The sequence below is a fragment of the Paramormyrops kingsleyae genome, chromosome 2 (assembly GCF_048594095.1).
Source record: "Paramormyrops kingsleyae isolate MSU_618 chromosome 2, PKINGS_0.4, whole genome shotgun sequence".
Taxonomy (NCBI): domain Eukaryota; kingdom Metazoa; phylum Chordata; class Actinopteri; order Osteoglossiformes; family Mormyridae; genus Paramormyrops; species Paramormyrops kingsleyae.
Window position 1 is genome coordinate 21,410,275 of NC_132798.1, and position 15,767 is coordinate 21,426,041.

Sequence of the window (15,767 nt, forward strand, 5' to 3'; positions counted from 1 at the left end):
ATTACAAATATTTGGTCGCACAACCAGTAAGAGCATTAAAATACTGTAGTAGCCACCGATAACATTACATATTGTAGAACCACAAAGCATTTCTTTCCCTTCAAAACTTCAGGGCATAGCTAAGAACTGTGAACCTCTCCCTAGCTAAAGTAATGTCACTGGTCTTCCTCATCTGACGGTCTTCCCCTTCTTGGGGAAATATTTTATCTAACTCATCTGAAAATGCCATCAGAAATCTTTTAATACATAGCTTGTATAAACATAGATGGCAATTATTTTACTGATGTTTATTGAAGTAACATTACTGTCTAGAGATTAAGATTAATATGGTTATAGTGATGAGAATTATCATGTTTATCAGTATTGCGGTGTTCTTAAAATGTGCTGCATATGTTCAAAAAGTACTGATACACAAACTGAAACCACTTCGGCAAGTTTTACATTGAAAACTACTAATTAGCACCACACTTTTTTTGCATAAACATTAAAATAACCTAATGTAAACAAATGAAAACCATATCAACTCGGAAAAGTTCAACTGTTTACTGAACGTCAGATAAATACAAATAATGCTGTCACATGGTAGTTACACTAAAAAATCTATACAGAAGAAGAAAATAGTGTTCTGTTACAAGAATATGCAAATGTAAACAGAATTCATTCTTAACAACAAATGGGCTTCAGCAGAAAAGTGCAGGCTCCACTACGCCACTTGCATCATGTTTTTACAAGAGTAGGTAACACTGAAGGCATTTTACCTTCCTGACAAGCGATTAGCAAGTTAGACAGACAAACCATGATGTTTTCCCCCCATTCCAAAGCCCGCATTGAGCTAAAATTCGGCTTACTTGGCATTCGCTGTAAAGTAGTGCATGGTGATCAGGAAGAGTAAGACCAAAATATGACCCCACCAGGCTCAGTCCTCTTATAAGGCTGCAAAATCTCCAGAGCACCGTCACTCCCTTCTGCCATATTTCACTGACACTAAACAAATCCATGTTCCATGCTGCACCTGTACACCTGTGTCTGGGAAACTATTGGTAACTTTGGTTGATGCTGGACGATATTTAAGTTTTTCAAAATGTGGTAATCAGTGCTTGAAGTGGACCACTTGGCTTTTCTCTTCAGAGTACCAGAGTACCTCTCAGCGTCTGCTGGAACCAAATAACGAGAACATCTGCACCTGTCTTCCCCACTTCAAGCACTGGCAGTAGTCAACCACGGTTTTATTGGTAATTAAAATTTGAAACAGTAATACTAACCATCAGCAATTTTACTGTGGTGTACAGTGAAACCAGTAACCACTTCATCCATGTTACCGATATTATGATGTACTGAATTTGCTAATGTTACCATTAGATTAGCTGATTCATTATTTCACAATATATTAATAATAATAAACTGGCAATGGACACCATTGTGAAAGTTTTTACAGTTTTAAAAGGCCAAATGTCAACGTTAGCTAACTAAATCGCTCTCCTTTTTTCCCCTTTTTTTTGCAGAGATGCACCAATATTCTGGATCGGTATTGGTACCGATTCATACCTATTAAACAGATTGGGTATCGGCCATATGTTAGCAATCCACGTCGGATACTTACTTATTTCGTTTTTGGCAGTAAAAACATTTCTTGTTAAATAATTTTGTACAGTAAATAACATGACATCTCTTTCCCATCTTAGGTGTGTTTTTTTGTGGCATGCCAGCCGAATTCTAACGCTGCCACTCAGTCTATTTGCCACTCAGTGGGTGTGAGAGCAGTGCCCCCTGCCTGCTGTGACGTCATGCGCATACCCTTTACAGTAGCGGGAGTGTAAGAACATCAGATAAGAGGGTGAGGATCGGGAAGTATTTTATGCTTTTAACAACAATTTGTAGCACAGAGATTTGCAATCTTTGTAAAACCAAAGTTTTGAGAGGTGGAAGTAGCATTTAGTGCGAAATCCCTCTAAAGTTGCACACAATTGTGTGAGACGATGTGAGTAATATGAAAAAAGCAGCTGCTGATTTGGGAGTCGCTGGCTTGGGCTGCTGTCACAGTGAAGTGTAAGTGATGCTGTTGTCAGTGGGAGAAAAATTGTGGGGCATTTTAAGCATTCGCCACTTGCGTATCCTCGCTTGGAAGATATTCAAATTGAGCTGAAAAATGCCTCAAAAACGCTTAAAACAAGATGTACAAATGAGGTGGAACGGTATGTTTTGCATGTTTTTGTTGTAGCATAATTATACTTTTATGGCATACATCTTCTCATTTGTATTTACTATTTTAAAAAAGAGCTCTGCTTATCAGATCAGTACTCATATCAGCCGATACCCTCTGCTTAGAGGATTGGAGCGGCACTGAAAAAGTGGAATGGGTGCACCACTAATGATAAAATGAATGTAAAAAAGCTCTTGTATCGGTATCGGCAGTTGTGTATCGGAATCTGTATCATATCGGCAGTAGTGTATCGGAATCGGAATCGGCAGTAATGTATCGGTATCGGTATCGGCAGTAGTGTATCTGTATCTGATCAGAACTGAAAAAATGTGGATCAGCCCATCCGTATTTTTCTCTTTCTTCTTTCTCCCTCTTGTCGGTCACATAGACCATAGACACCTCATCAGGTTGGGTGCCTGCATGGATGTGTGCAGGCTGTAAATATATAGCAGAAACTAGAGCTGGGCGATATAACCTAAAAATAAAATCTCTGATTTTTTTCACAATAAATCCGATTTTCGATTTTAATCGATTTTCCCCTCCCCTACTCAAAATCAAACTACAGGTTCAGAACAAGTTTTAATTTTATTTTTTCTTTACTTTAGAGTTAAAGTGCAATTTGACAAGCCAAAAAAGATGCTTGTAAGTGAAATGGCAGACCACGCCATTGTAAACACTTTTAGAAACTTGTAAAAACTTTTAGCATGTTAATGAATCCCGGCTTTTCCACAGTATGTATGGGCACCATGTCTTTTGCAATATACATCGCGACGGCGTTTGTTATCGCCTTCCATCGTGCCCCATTCTTATCACATGGCACACAGTTCGAAAACGTGTCAGGGACGGTTGCTTGCTTAACTTTGAATGTTGCACTGGTGCTGCGGGTTTTTTCATTTCGCTGGGAGCTGCACTTCTCCCACTCCGCTGTTTGCCTCTGTTTTAGGTGCTGGAATAAATCGGTCGTGCTTAATGATTATTTGTGGATCAGTTAATCTAGATTAGTTCTTCTAAAAAAAAAAAAAATCACTAATGACAGAATTGTTGAATAAATAATCTGCACCGGCTAACCTGCACCGCCAGCAAACCCCCCCCCCCCAAGGGATTCAGAGGTTACCCAGTTATCAGTATCTGTGTTATTTAACAACAATATATTGATTGTGTTGGTAAATTTTCCACATTGTTTGTGTGTATTTTCCTTATTATATGCCCTGGCCTTTGATATCACAGGATATTCATTACTCGGCGCTGCCACCTTGCACTCTTCAAAGTTCGCAATAACGTGATGTGGCGGCTTACACCACACTAATCAACATATTTACGTAACTGATTACGTGATAAAAAAGTAGAATGCATGAGCATCAGCTCATATCCATGTTAGCCAAACTACATAAGTGATCTGTTCCCTTGGATTGCAGCATGGATAAAAATGTATTATTGATTTTTTTATTATGGGTAAACTATGACAATGCTGCTAGCTGTGGCAATATGAAACGTTACGCCTGCAAACATGGAACGCTTTTCAGCTTTAGATCCCTATGGAGGAATCTCTGGAATAGAGGTAAGCAATGGGACCTGTAGGCCTACCGCTTTACGGTGTGCCAGCGGAGGGCACCGAAAATGGGAAAATGAAGAGAGCAGCATCATGCCGTTCATGGAAATCTCTCAACAGTTGAGATTCAAATTCTTTCCAGAAATAGATTATGCATAGTGGAGAATAGATTATTTTGTTTCTTTTTGGAGCAACATGTAGCTTGGTGTGGTTGGGATCTGTATCTGTGTCTGTGTCCAGAAGATTATGGCTTCAAATCTCATGGCAAGTTGCCATATCATATAACCCTACTGTTCCAGGGCACTGGACGCTGGCTGACCCTGTGCTCTGACCCCAGAACTTCTTGCCACGTCTATATTATACATGTGTCTGTGTCCCTTATGGAGATCAGGAGGAGCTGTATGAAAACCAGAAAGTTTTCCCACATAGATGAATGAAGTACTGCATTGTCTTCTCTTCTGATTTGGCAGTGGATCACAGGCAGGAGGCCCTGACCAGCAGGAAGGGGTACTTTGTGTGCCTTATTTAACTGCTATGCCAGCCCCACTGGCCAACCAGCCATCTCTGTATTTTTTTGTCTTGTCAGTTATTCGGTGTCACCTGTCGGTTCCTTGAGGAGCCAAAGCAGCGATCGGTAAATAACATCTGTCTGACGCTGCTGGTCTTTCCGTGACACGGTCTGTCAAAGGTCATGGCCGCAGATCGCTGAGGGTGGCAACCGCTACCGTCTGCTATGGAGGGGAGGGGGCTGGTGGCTCTGTCCCCCTTCTGTCCCGGCAGCTCTCTGACTCCTCCAAACTCGACACTCTGTCCCTCTGTCCCCCCATCCCATCCTTTTGGCTTTCTGTCCCCCCCCCCCCCCAACATCCCACCAGCTGTCTGCCTCCCCTGGATTCTGCAGGCGTCTGTCTCCCCCCTGCCTGTTTCGGAGGCTCTCCCCCCCCGGATTCTGTGGTTCTGTTCGCTTCGCTTAGCACGATGTGGTTGGCTGATTGCTGTGGGTTTGGCCCAGTGTCATAAAGGTGCAATACAGATCAACGGCAACAACCCCAAGATGGAGTTAATAATGAGCTGGCGTGGCACGGTCACTCTCCCCATGGGGTGGGGGCGGGGGGGGTCGCCATGAATAATCTATACTGCAACCTTTTACAAACGTCTGCCCTGACCTTGGTGTCTGGGCTGGTTTGTGCACCCTAGTCAGTGCTTTAGCATGTGCATGTGTCGGGCCACTGCGCGACCCCGCCATTTAGCGTGTGCGTATCCGTGACCCTGCCATTTAGTGTGTGCGTATCCGCGACCCCGCCATTTAGCGTGTGCGTATCCGCGACCCCGCCATTTAGCGTGTGCATATCCGCGCCCCCAACCATTTAGCGTGTGCGTATCCGCGACCCCGCCATTTAGCGTGTGTGTATCCGTGACCCCGCCATTTAGCGTGTGCGTATCCTGGACCCCGCCATTTAGCGTGTGCGTATTCGCGACCCTGCCATTTAGCGTGTGCGTATCCTGGACCCCGCCATTTAGCGTGTGCGTATCCTGGACCCCGCCATTTAGCGTGTGCGTATCCGCGACCCCGCCATTTAGCGTGTGTGTATCCGTGACCCCGCCATTTAGCGTGTGCATATCCTGGACCCCGCCATTTAGCGTGTGCGTATCCGCGACCCCGCCATTTAGCGTGTGCGTATCCTGGACCCCGCCATTTAGCGTGTGCGTATCCGCGACCCCGCCATTTAGCGTGTGCGTATCCGCGCCCCCAACCATTTAGCGTGTGCGTATCCGCGACCCCGCCATTTAGCGTGTGCGTATCCTGGACCCCGCCATTTAGCGTGTGCGTATCCTGGACCCCGCCATTTAGCGTGTGCGTATCCGTGACCCTGCCATTTAGCGTGTGCGTATCCGCGACCCTGCCATTTAGCGTGTGCGTATCCTGGACCCCGCCATTTAGCGTGTGCGTATCCTGGACCCCGCCATTTAGCGTGTGCGTATCCGCGACCCCGCCATTTAGCGTGTGTGTATCCGTGACCCCGCCATTTAGCGTGTGCATATCCTGGACCCCGCCATTTAGCGTGTGCGTATCCGCGACCCCGCCATTTAGCGTGTGCGTATCCGCGACCCTGCCATTTAGCGTGTGCGTATCCTGGACCCCGCCATTTAGCGTGTGCGTATCCGCGACCCCGCCATTTAGCGTGTGCGTATCCTGGACCCCGCCATTTAGCGTGTGCGTATCCTGGACCCCGCCATTTAGCGTGTGTGTATCCTGGACCCCGCCATTTAGCGTGTGCGTATCCGCGACCCCGCCATTTAGCGTGTGCGTATCCGCGCCCCCAACCATTTAGCGTGTGCGTATCCGCGACCCCGCCATTTAGCGTGTGTGTATCCGTGACCCTGCCATTTAGCGTGTGCGTATCCGCGACCCTGCCATTTAGCGTGTGCGTATCCTGGACCCCGCCATTTAGCGTGTGCATATCCTGGACCCCGCCATTTAGCGTGTGCGTATCCGCGACCCCGCCATTTAGCGTGTGTGTATCCGCGACCCCGCCATTTAGCGTGTGCGTATCCTGGACCCCGCCATTTAGCGTGTGCGTATCCGCGACCCTGCCATTTAGCGTGTGCGTATCCTGGACCCCGCCATTTAGCGTGTGCGTATCCTGGACCCCGCCATTTAGCGTGTGCGTATCCGCGACCCTGCCATTTAGCGTGTGCGTATCCTGGACCCCGCCATTTAGCGTGTGCGTATCCTGGACCCCGCCATTTAGCGTGTGCGTATCCGCGACCCTGCCATTTAGCGTGTGCGTATCCGCGACCCCGCCATTTAGTGTGTGCAGTGCCCCTTCGCGACCTCGCTTTTTAGCGTGTGCCACGCTTGCTGCCGTGTGCCAGTATCCTGCCAACGTGACAGCCTTCCATGTAGATTTGATAGGAAGCTGCTGCCTGGTATATTCACCTCCTTCCTTTTGGTAGCTAGTAACTTTAGCTTTTGTTAGGGTGATGTTATTATATGGGAATTTGGGGGGGCTTGCTGTCCTCTGTCCTCCATGATTGTGACGTAACTCTACCCCCCCCCTCAGGGCGCGCCCTCTTCTGGGGAAGACATGGAGATATCGGACGACGAGATGCCGGGGACCCCCATTGCAGCTGGCGACTGTGCCGAAGGGCTGGTGCTCAGTCCCTCTGTGGGCGCCTTGCCCCCACAAGCCATTTCCATGCCCCCTCCGGGCTTCCCCCCACTCCCGCCTCCCCAGGCCGGATTCCCACCTTTGCCCCCGCACCTCCCGCCCGGGCCCCCGCCGCCACCACCGCTGCCAGGCCCGCCCCCACATCCCATGCTGCACCCACTGCACCCCTACGCACCTGGCCTGGTGCCCGTCATGCCTGTGGAGCTGGTGGGCTGCCTGCCACAGTGGGGGGGCATGCACATGTCCTTCCAGATGCAGACGCAGATGTTGAGCCGCATGCTGCAGGGCCAACGCGCCTACCCCTACCCCCCCTACGTGGGTGGGCCGGGGGGCGGGGCCGTGCCCTTCAATGAACCGTACCGGCCTTTCTCAGTGGCGGGAGGCATTCCCCCGGCCGGACAGCCCTGGCCCCTGCACGCCTTCCCCCGCTTCAACCCAGCTGTGCCCCCCCCTGGCTACCAGCCGCAGAAGGAGGACCCGCACAAGGCCACCGTGGATGGGGTCCTGTTGGTCATTGTCAAGGAGCTGAAGGCCATCATGAAGAGGGACCTGAACCGCAAGATGGTGGAGGTGGTTGCCTTTCGAGCCTTCGATGAGTGGTGGGACCGGAAGGAGCGTTCAGCCAAGGTGAGGCTTATGCTGTGTTCAGGCTCAGCTGTGTTGAGCCACACACTAGCTCAAGCTCTGCCTTGCTCAGGCACACACCGACTCGGGCTCATGCTGTGCTCAGGCACTCAACACCTCAGGCTCATGCCGTGCTCAGGCTCAGCAGGTTTATTCTGGTTTCCCATGTTTTTATACTGTCTGTCCTGCATGGTATCAGTAGCATATGAAGAGTGGCTGTCTGTGGCAGTGTGCAGCACTCTGCCTTATTCTCACAGACTGAATCATGGTTCTAATATGAATGATCTGAGCCTCTGTCTCCGTTACACTCTATGACCCCCCCCCCCCCACCACCACCACAGTCACATTCACTCACTCTGCTGGTTCACAGGCCTCACTCACGCCTGTCAAGAGCGGCGAGCCTAAAGAAGAGGAGAAGGAGAAGCCGCGGCCCCGGGAAACTGTTGCCTCCAGCCTGCTGGAGGGCTGGAACAAGGGCGAGGGCCTGGGCTACGAAGGCATGGGGCTCGGCATCGGCCTGCGCGGCGCCATCCGCCTGCCCTCCTTCAAGGTACAGACCCACCCTGTCTGCAGCTCGCTGCTCCTTCCCTGCATAGAGGTGACAAAAGAATCTCCATCATGGCAGGGCTATTGTGACATGCAGCATGATTTGTGGGATTCCTGTTGGCATCGTTCATTCCAGAGGTTTCCCGTATAGATATACTCCGATGAGCATGATAAACCAGGTGTGGAAACCACTGTATCTAAAGTAGCTTCAACTTTTGCCTGTTTGGATCTCCGCAGATCATGTTCATTTGAGTAGAGATATTACTGAATGAATGATCTAGGATGGGTCCCAAATGATTTGGGATGGTGAAGGATGTTGTGGATGGAGCGGTCATGCTTAATGCAGAGCCACACGTCCTTAGCCAGCAACAGCATCACAAGCTGGTGGATCTCCCTCATTTTCTTGGCTGTGACTGAATCCGTAAGGGAACGGCTTTTTATTTCGTCGCGTGAAGCCATTCTTGATGGGCGCTTCTGTCTCGCTCCATCTGTAGGTGAAGCGGAAAGAGCCCCCAGACCCTGCCTCCACGGCGGACACCAAACGGGCGCGACCCTCCACCCCCGCGGATGAGGAGCTGGAAGACGAAGGTCTGAACCCAGCATGCGTGGCTGCTACTCACCATTAGTGCTCAGCTGTTAGCCTGTATGCTAAAGAAGGCGTCTCTTTCACTCTCCATGCTAATGGCTAACTGCAGGGTAGCAGGTGTGTTGTAGCATAGCGCCAAGCCCATACCCTCACCAGGACAGGCCTGCGATTGCACAGCAAAGGTGGCATGACTGTAGAAGCAAGGGTTCAAGTTTGGGTTTGGCATCAACTGTATGGGAACATCTAGCCTTGAGAGTGGGTGTAATAAAATGCCCCGAGTAGCAGGTCACCGGTGCAATTAACTGTTATTTACGGTGATGGGGTTTGCATATTACAATCTATAAAATGACGGCACAGTGTAGGATCCTTTCTGCCATTCCATCGGCACGAGCTGAGCTGATAGCCAGGTCATTCATAAACCCAGAGTGCCCAAGTGCTCTTTTCATGAACTGTGGGCACCTGAATCGAGCCACCGAGGGGACCCAGGGTGTACATCTCATGGATGGTTCCTCTCTGGTGTTCAGCAAGAAGATGCTTCCTGCATGTTCCTCCACGGCGGTGTTGTGAGCATCAGACAGGGGCATGAGGCCTTCGGCACTATGACACTTCAGGGGGTTTTAATTCGCTTGTTTTTTTTTAATGATTCAAGCGTCACTGGCATGGATGTTTCTGCTCCTGTGGGCCTGTCTTTGATCTTGTCTGCAGATAAACCAGGTGCATTTAGCTGACCTTTTCTTGGATATTTATTTGACCATCAGCCCCATTCTTGTGAGAGTGACTATACAAGCCATGCCTCGATATTTGAAATATTTGAAAATGCTGAATTCTGATTTAAATTGTCGTGGTTTTGTGAGTCCGTCTTTATTGGGGTTGGAGGTTTGTCTCCCTGCTCATTATTAGTAATAATACTTATAATAATGAATGGATGACATAATAATCATAATAATAATACCTGACCCCCAGAGTTAGAGAGGGACCAAGAATTGGGAGACCCCCCCTTGGACGGCCCCAAGCGAGATGGAGATGTGGCCACGATAAGGCGAAGACATGCCAGGCCACTCGAGCTGGACAGTGAGGGGGAGGAGGAAGAGGAAACTTCTGGCAAAGAGGAAGAGGAGGAGTCTTCGCCATCAGACAAGGAGGACGAGGGCCCAGAGGTGTCAGATAAGCTTTCCTCCCCTAAGGTACGATGGGATCCTGCCGGTCAGGCGGCACATGCAGACGCTTCGGGGAGAGCCAGGGTGACCCAGTGTGGCGTGGGTTTTCAGGAGGAGGGGGATGAGGAAGAAGATGACAATGAGCGTGACGAAGAGGACGATGATGAGGCTGACGATGACGAAGATGATGGTGACAGAGTCAGCTCTGCCTCCAGTGAGAGGGAGTCCTCCTCCGATGAGGGTGAGTGGCACAGAGCCGGCGAGCTGAGCACGGCCGTCATGGGCTGGTGATGTTCCCGTTCACATAGATCAGGTCTGGAGAACTTTGGGCCCTGCAAACTTTTGGTTGGTTTCTTGTTCGTGTTCATCAGGTGCTTTCCTGATGTATTCTCATTGGTCCTCCTTTCCCCCCATTTACTCCCCAGAAGCTGCTGTTGCTTCCTCCTCAAAGACCGACTCTGATTCTTCGGAGGAAAGCGCAGACTCCTCTGAGTATGACTCCAGCTCCGAGGACGAAGAAGAGGAAGTAGATGCAGAAGATGAGGAGGAGGAAGAAGAAGATGAACAGCTCCAGGTGTTCTCTGAGGAGGAGGAAGATGAGGAGGAGGAAGAAATGGCAGTGGTACCCCCAGCTACTCCGACAGCGCCAGCTGCCCCAGATGAAGAGCTAGAGATGGCACTGCTGGCAGTGTCTGAGCTGGGCCGGCAGGAGGAGGAGGAGGAGCAGATGGAGACTGAGGAAGAGCAGCAACATCGCGTCTTTCTGGAGGGAGAGGAAGCAGCCAGTATCTTGAGGGCCCGCCTGGACGACCCCATCGCTCAGCTGCTCCCCCTGGAGGCAGGGCTGGAGCTGCGCCCCCCCTCCCCCAAGGGACTTCCAGGTTTGTGTATCTCTGTGGCTAGGGCTCCCTCTTCAGGCTATCACCATTACTAACACATTGATTTATGGTGAATATTAACTTCATCGCAGTGAGCTAATGGTAGGGCTGGGCGATAAAAATATAACAGTAATTATCACAATATAATTTCCCTCGCCGTAAGTACGGTAAATGCTCGATGGACGTTTGCCATGAAATATCATCACTTTCTCTGTGACTGCTTGTTAACTCCATCAGTAGAGCACAGGCACAGTCTGTGGGGGATTTATTGAACAAATAAGAGAATGCAATTGGGCAGGCAGGTAGACAAAAGGGAACACAGTCAAAATAACAGGGCAACTTATCAGGAGAGCAGGTAAGTCCAAAGCAACCCGTCCAATAAGGATAATCCAGTGGAATCCAAAACAAAAGTGCACAGTCAAATTCAGTCCACGAGAAATCCACACAATAATCATCCACAGAGAATTCAGAAATGCTAGGAAGAATGCAAGCGGTGGCATTCTGTCAGTGCTGACTAAAATAACCTGGCTTGCTGCCAGTCACAGTGTTTTGAGGATGAGCAACCACTGCACAACAAACACACAGTAAGGAGCAACCACTGCACAACAAACACACAGTAAGGAGCAACCACTGCACAACAAACACAGTAAGGAACAACCACTGCACAACAAACACACAGTAAGGAACAACCACTGCACAACAAACACACAGTAAGGAACAACCACTGCACAACAAACGCACAGTAAGGAACAACCACTGCACAACAAACGCACAGTAAGGAACAACCACTGCACAACAAACTCACAGTAAGGAACAACCACTGCACAACAAACGCACAGTAAGGAACAACCACTGCACAACAAACGCACAGTAAGGAACAACCACTGCACAACAAACGCACAGTAAGGAACAACCACTGCACAGCAAACGCACAGTAAGGCTTATCGACTTAGGGGAGCACTCTGCATTCTACTGTTCTGGTAAAACACGTGAATCAAGTGAGAGAAAAGCGCTCCCTCCCTCAGAGAAAAGCGCTCCCTCCCTCAGAGAAAAGCGCTCCCTCCCTCAGAGAAAAGCGCTCCCTCCCTCAGAGGAAAGCGCTCCCTCCCTCAGAGGAAAGCGCTCCCTCCCTCAGAGAAAAGCGCTCCCTCCCTCAGAGGAAAGCGCTCCCTCCCTCAGAGAAAAGCGCTCCCTCCCTCAGAGGAAAGCGCTCCCTCCCTCAGAGAAAAGCGCTCCCTCCCTCAGAGAAAAGCGCTCCCTCCCTCAGAGGAAAGCGCTCCCTCCCTCAGAGGAAAGCGCTCCCTCCCTCAGAGAAAAGTGCTCCCTCCCTCAGAGGAAAGCGCTCCCTCCCTCAGAGAAAAGCGCTCCCTCCCTCAGAGGAAAGTGCGGCGTCGCTGTCAGTAGCCATAACATCTTTTTAAAAAGGAGATATTGCGGATACCCCGGTAAAAAGACGGTGGTGGTGTGGCGGTACTTTGGTCGTTTAAAGAAGCCCATGACACGCAACAGACTGCTGCTGTGTATTGTAATCTGCCTGAAACTTGTGCCAACTAAACCTGGGAATACAATGAATTTATTTCACCAGTAGAAGCATCACCATCCAGTAGGACGTACAGAATTCAAGCGCTTCACAGACACCAGCAATTAGTGTTGCAACTTTCACTGGCATCCTGTACTGGTTCGAGATGGGACACAGCATTTTTTAGTAGAAGGCAGGTGGCAACTGTACTAGGGATGTTAAACCCATCCTCTGTTACAAGCAGTGAGGCAGTCAGAGAAAAAACCCAGCACTAAACGGTACTGTCAGCGGATTAATAATGTTATGCCCACTGACAATAAATTTATTATTGTATGATTTTATTAACATTAGTCAATAAATAGTTAAAGGTGCCATAGAATGAAAAGCTGTTTGTACCTCGGCATAGGTGAAAAAGGAGAGATTGATGCATAGAAATGACATACTGTGAATCTCAAATACCGTTGTTTCAAATATAATTCCTAAATATGAAAGAAGGACGTGAAATGGGCTGTTTCAAAATTGCTAGACCGTTACGTAGCAGTCTTAACCACGCCCTCAAGCATAACGTATGCCTACCCGCTTTCAAGCTCAATGGACTTAGAGTTCTGCAGGTATTGTGAATAACAAAGCGGAGGGCGACAGCACAAATGGCAGGCTGTATGCGTAAGTGTGCCGATTGAGGCTGTGACGGGGATGTCGGCACTGTTCATACCATCGCTAAGGAACTGAACTGTCAACAGGCACGGCTGATGTTCATCTTTAACGGGTAAGTCAGGGGTACGTTTAACGGGTAAGTCATTGGTATGTTTAACGGGTAAGTCAGGGTTACGTTTCACAAATGTACCCGTTAACAACTTACATAGTTGGAATCATTCAGTTGCATCTTTCTAGCTATGAAAGTTGCTAATTATGTTGTTAGCAGGTGTGCTTTTGGAAAAACGTACCCCAGCTTAACAGGGCAACAGTAAACATGGTAGCACTTTATTTGAGGGGACACAAATACTTAGTAATAACTCCGTTACTCTGAAGTACAAATCATAAATTGCTGTATAGTCTCTGCTTAAGATGAAAGATGCGTCATGATTCATTAATGGTGAATAAACATGAGATCAGTATTTCCCTTGTGTTATTCATTACTTGTTCCTTCAGTAGTTCACTAAGATTTACAGAATTAACAGATATAGTAACAAAAGCAGTGCTCAAAAACATATTAATGAGTTCACAAAATAAGGGAAAACAGCCTGTTTCATTCTAGGGCCAAATAATAGGGTGTAATTGGGCTCATAAAGCCACCTCTGGACATTTTTCTACCAAAACACGTTCACATACCTTTCGGTGTAAATACCAGAGAACGGTTTGAAAAAATATACGCTTTCTATGGCACTTTTAACCGTTTGCAGTCCATTCAATGTGTCATCTTTGTCATGTTCTGTTTGAGGGGAATCGTAAGGGAACTTTAAGCATAAATCATGCCTCAAAATAAATTTCAAATTATGATGTATTACATCATGATAACTGTCGACGTAGACTGATATGAAAAAAATGATCGCAATAAAATATTTTGTCGTATTGCCCAGCCCTAACTAATTGGTGCATTTTTTGAGTTGACCTTCGCAGTCTAAAATCAGGGACAATAGGTCCTTTCCTTTTCTCTATCTTCAGGCCAGTTATTCTGGTCAGGGTTCCAGCTCCTTCCCTTGAGTCCATAGTAATGCTGGATGTCTTGTGTTGCCCTCTAGTGGTGACTGTGGTACTTATTGGTGCTGTCCGTCTCTGTATCAGCAGAGGAGCCGGAGCTGGAAGTTGAGGCTGAGATCCCGGAGGTGAAGATGGAGACCATGGAAGACTTTGGCAGCTTGCAACCCCCCACGCCAACGGGCTCACTAGCGGACGGTGACCTGGACCCGCGCAGCACCAAGGCCAAGCTCTCCTCGCCCCCCCTGGAGGAGGAGGAGCTACCCCGCACGCCGGGCCGTGAGGCGCTCGCTGCCCTCTTGGAGGTCGAGCTGCCCACCAACAAAGTCCTCGCTTTGCCCTGTGTGCCCCTGCCCCCCCCCTCCCCCCCTGCCCTCCCTGAAGCACCGCCCTGCCCGGCCGCCCCAGAGCAGCTGGCCGAGCTTCTGTCTACAGGGAAGCTCTTACTGGATGAGGACATCCCGCGCACGCCTGGGAGGGATGTGGCGGGCAGGAGAGCCACATCGATGGCCAAGTCGCAGAGCACGGAGACGGTGCCAGTGACGCCGGGCGGGGAGGCGCCGCTCTCGGGGAGCAGCCTGAGCCTGCTCTCCCCCCACGTGCTCGGCAGCCCTTTCTCCTACCCCTCCCAGTCTCCGAGCCTCAGCTCTGGGCTCCCGCTTACCCCAGGGAGGGACTTCATCTTCACCCCCACCTTCGCTCCCACCCTGCTCGATCCAGCAGCTGCCACTTATGCGCTTCCCAGTCTTCCCGCCCCTGACATCCTGGAGGAGCCGCCGTCAGCGAGCCCCCCCCCTGCTGCTCCATCAGGCCCCCTTCTGGCCCCTGTCCCTGTCGGACCAAAGGAGACAGAGCCCCCCCCGGCAGGCCTCCGGTCCCCACTGGCCGAGGCCTTCCCGGATGGGGACGCCGTCCCCAGCGACCAGCCTGCCATTGAGCCAGACGTCACCCCACCCAAGCGGAAACCTGGGCGCCCACGGACGAAGAAGCCAGCAGCGGTGGTGGCGGCCCTGCCTGCAGAGGAGCTTCCTGGAGCAGAGGCACCGCCGTCTTTACCCAGCGACCCTCCGGTGAATGAGGTGCCCGCCGGCGTCACGGACCCGGTGGCAGAGGTGGCGGCGGCAGCCGGCTGCCCCGCAGAACCTGCCGCAGTGACACTGGATTTCCGGGAAGCCTGGCCAGAGTCCCAGGGGCCAGAACCAGGCATGGAGCCAGCAGAACCCATGCAGCCAGAGGGGGTCGAGCCAGCAAAGAAACCCCAGCGGAGGGTGCGTCGCAGGCAGGAGGAGCTGCTGCTGCTGGCCACGCCCTCTGCCCCTCCGACCCCCCCCCCACCCTGCTTCCACCCACGCACCGAATTCGAGGAAATGACCATCCTGTATGACATTTGGAATGAGGGGATTGACGATGAGGACATCCGCTACCTCCAGGTCACCTATGAGAAGATGCTGCAGCAGGACATTGGCAACGACTGGCTGAATGACACCCTATGGGTTCCCCATCCCCATATCCTTTCACTCTTAGTTTTGCCCCTTTGTGGCAGAATCAGTCATAGCACCAGCTGGTACGGGTGCAATCCTTTGGATCTGCAGATATTCTAAATGGTCATTTTCAGGTTATGGGTATGGTGTTGTAGTCTTTGAACAGGACATGATTCATAGTTTTAGTTAAGAATGATTTCTCTGCTAGCCAGTATACAGTTGCCATTAGCTATGAACACAATTGGCTATGAACAATTAAACGGGAATATTTTCGGAGCTTGCTGAACAACCACTATGGGTATCAAATATATAAAAAATTCTGAAAATTATTCAGATCACATGTAATATAACATAAATAT

The 15,767-nt window shown here is 49.9% G+C and overlaps 1 protein-coding gene across 3 annotated transcripts in view; it reads left to right on the plus strand.

Annotated features, from left to right (window-relative positions):
- The window catches only part of LOC111839212 (SET domain containing 1B, histone lysine methyltransferase), a 35,522-nt gene that overhangs the window by 12,312 nt on the left and 7,443 nt on the right, over nucleotides 1–15,767 (plus strand). For 2 of the 3 annotated variants that reach the window (XM_072708002.1, XM_072708000.1), the window contains 7 exons: nucleotides 6,815–7,549; nucleotides 7,917–8,096; nucleotides 8,587–8,680; nucleotides 9,642–9,862; nucleotides 9,947–10,076; nucleotides 10,261–10,716; nucleotides 14,015–15,432. In XM_072708002.1, the coding sequence (XP_072564103.1) occupies nucleotides 6,815–7,549; nucleotides 7,917–8,096; nucleotides 8,587–8,680; nucleotides 9,642–9,862; nucleotides 9,947–10,076; nucleotides 10,261–10,716; nucleotides 14,015–15,432 (3,234 nt within the window). The remainder of the gene's footprint in view (nucleotides 1–6,814; nucleotides 7,550–7,916; nucleotides 8,097–8,586; nucleotides 8,681–9,641; nucleotides 9,863–9,946; nucleotides 10,077–10,260; nucleotides 10,717–14,014; nucleotides 15,433–15,767) is intronic. The other variant, XM_072708001.1, reaches the window with a different exon arrangement.